General features: G+C 57.9%; 1 protein-coding gene across 1 annotated transcript in view; it reads right to left on the bottom strand.

Annotated features, from left to right (window-relative positions):
• Positions 1 to 1,907: 1,907 nt before the first annotated feature.
• Positions 1,908 to 2,321, bottom strand: part of LOC104075265 (C-type lectin domain family 4 member M-like) — a 2,040-nt gene continuing 1,626 nt past the window's right edge. Inside the window, exon 4 of the mRNA XM_009575707.1 lies at positions 1,908 to 2,046. Within this exon, the coding sequence (XP_009574002.1) occupies positions 1,908 to 2,046 (139 nt within the window). The remainder of the gene's footprint in view (positions 2,047 to 2,321) is intronic.

The raw sequence follows: 2,321 nt of genomic DNA, 5'->3' as shown, positions 1-2,321 counted from the left end.
TGAGCCGGCATGGCACCCCATGTCTCCCTGGCACACGGGGTCGGGAGCAGGGTGCTGGCACAGGGGCCGGGGTGCCATCCTGGCACCAGGGGGAAGGGGCCGGTGGGCAGCGCGGCCAAGCTGTCCGGGCCCTGGCAAGGGTGGGAGCCGGCTTTCCTCCCTCCTGCACAATGCACTGGTGAATGCAGAACTGTTGTGTTTTTTATTATTATTAATAATAATAATTGCTAGTAATATATACCCAGCTTATTTAAAGTGTTCAATAAAAACTGAATGTCCCAGCGACTCAGGCTGCTGCTTCTGTCTCTTGGATGCACATCAGACGTGGAGGGGAGCCTGGCCCCAAGAGGTTCCACAGGTTGCCTGGGGCTTCTGGGGAGCCCCTTGGGGACCACAAGGCAGCCTGGCTCAGCCCAAGATCTCAATGCCCCCGAGTTGGCCATCTCAGTTGAAACAGCTTTGGTCAAACTCCCGTTTGTTATTTAGGTTCTTTGGGTTCATGCCCTTGAGTCTGTGTTTGTGGTGGTACACAAGAAAGCAAAAAGCAGACAACTGTGTCTCTTTATTGCTACAAAGTGAGTTCAGCCAGCGGACAGAGGAGTGACATGTGCCACCTCCAAAAAGCCTGCCTTTAACACTCTCTTGCTCTTCAAGCAAACTAATTCACATAGCAATTAATCAACTATATATGGCACACACGACCCCATAATAAACTGAGAGCATCTTCGCCTGGTTGAACATGACTTCCTCTGCTCTTGAGTGGCTGCAGCTATTTTGCTTAATCTTCTCATGTGCACGTGTGTAGTAACTATTTAAAGTCCTGATGACTTGTCTCACAAAGCGTCAGTCTGCTACAAGTGGTGGAGTTGCTTTTGCTTTTGGAAGGCACATCGTACAATCCTAAAGGTCGTTGCCCTACTTTCTAATTAGCAAAAAAAAACCAAATGCCAGCACAAGCACCATCCAGTTCAGGCGCAGCTTCCCTCCTTGGGCGCCGAGGCTTTGCCGAGGCTGTTGCTTGCTGGGTTGCCTGAAAGCTGTGGCCAGGCTGCTCCTGGGATGGGGCCAGGCAGAAAGTCCCTGCTATGGGGACAGGACCTGGCCGGGTGTGGGGCTGTGCCATCCCCCAATCCAGTGTCCTTGCATGCTAGCACCACAGCTCGCTCCGTGCTGGGATGTTGCATGGCTGCAGTGCTGAGCATCGGGGCTTGCTCCGCTCTGTGTCTGGGTCCAGGGTCCCCATCGCACACCAGCCCCTGTGCTCAGGAAGACCCAGCGTACTCCATGGAGGTGTGGGGCTGAGCCGTGAGGCCCATACTGCTCTGCTGAAGCACATCAGCTAGGGGGGGAAATGGCCACTGCCGCTGCCTCCCCCAGCCTGCTTGATGCCGGAGCATCACTGGGCATTGCTGAGAAGGACCTGGGCAGCCCATAGGCAGGGGTCTGTGAGAGGGAAGGGGGTTGCTTGCATGGATGGGACGTCTCAGGCAGGGGTGCAGCAAGGCTGAAGCGGAGGCAGTGCAGGGTGCAGGTGCTGCAAGGGAAGGCAGAGGGTGAGGCTGAGATACTGCCCAGCCTCCACCGCACACAGCGGGGCTGGGAAGGCAGCTTGCGAAGGGGTTTCCCCCATCTTGCCCTTTTGCTACACCACAGCTTGGGGGGGTCTCTTGAGCTGCCACAGACCAGGGGCTCCCGTGGCAGCAAAGGGATGGAGGCAGGCTCCATCCAGCACCCCTCCAGCCTGCATCCCTCTCCCTTTCCAAGGGAGGGGGTCAGCGTGCCCCACAGAGGTGCCCAGGCTCCCCGCTTTCCTCCTCGCACACCGCACAGGCCCCGCACACCCCAGGGCTCGGCAGAGCCTGGTGTGGGCACACTCACCACAGCAGTGCGGGGGCCAGCGGCCATCGTCACACGAAAGGGGAGCTCGGCCCCGCAGGCTTCTCGCAGATCCAGAGGTTCTGGTCGTCGGGACCAGCGCACTGGGCAGGTTTGATGTTCCCGCGGCTTATGATGGCACAGGACCCATTCGACTTCGACTGCCACGGCCTGGATGGGGAAACAACATATCAGGGGGCTGCCACCACCCTATCCACTACCCTCTGCCAAGGCAGCTGCAGCTACTGATGGTTGCCTCTCTTACACGGGAGGGGTTGAATGCTGCAGTCAAAGGGGGGATGCCCCAGGCCTCCCCCACTGATTTCACAGGCTGAAGCCTCAGCTGACGCATCCCTGCCCTTCCTCGGGCAGGCTGAGAAACCCCTCTGCAAAAGTCGCAAATCGCTTGCGACTCCCCTTAGCCTCCCCCCTGCTTGAATCTCAGC

This window comes from Fulmarus glacialis, unplaced genomic scaffold, assembly GCF_000690835.1.
Source record: "Fulmarus glacialis isolate BGI_N327 unplaced genomic scaffold, ASM69083v1 scaffold19764, whole genome shotgun sequence".
Taxonomy (NCBI): domain Eukaryota; kingdom Metazoa; phylum Chordata; class Aves; order Procellariiformes; family Procellariidae; genus Fulmarus; species Fulmarus glacialis.
Note: the sequence above shows the minus strand (reverse complement) of the source record. Positions and strands in the feature narration are given on the sequence as shown.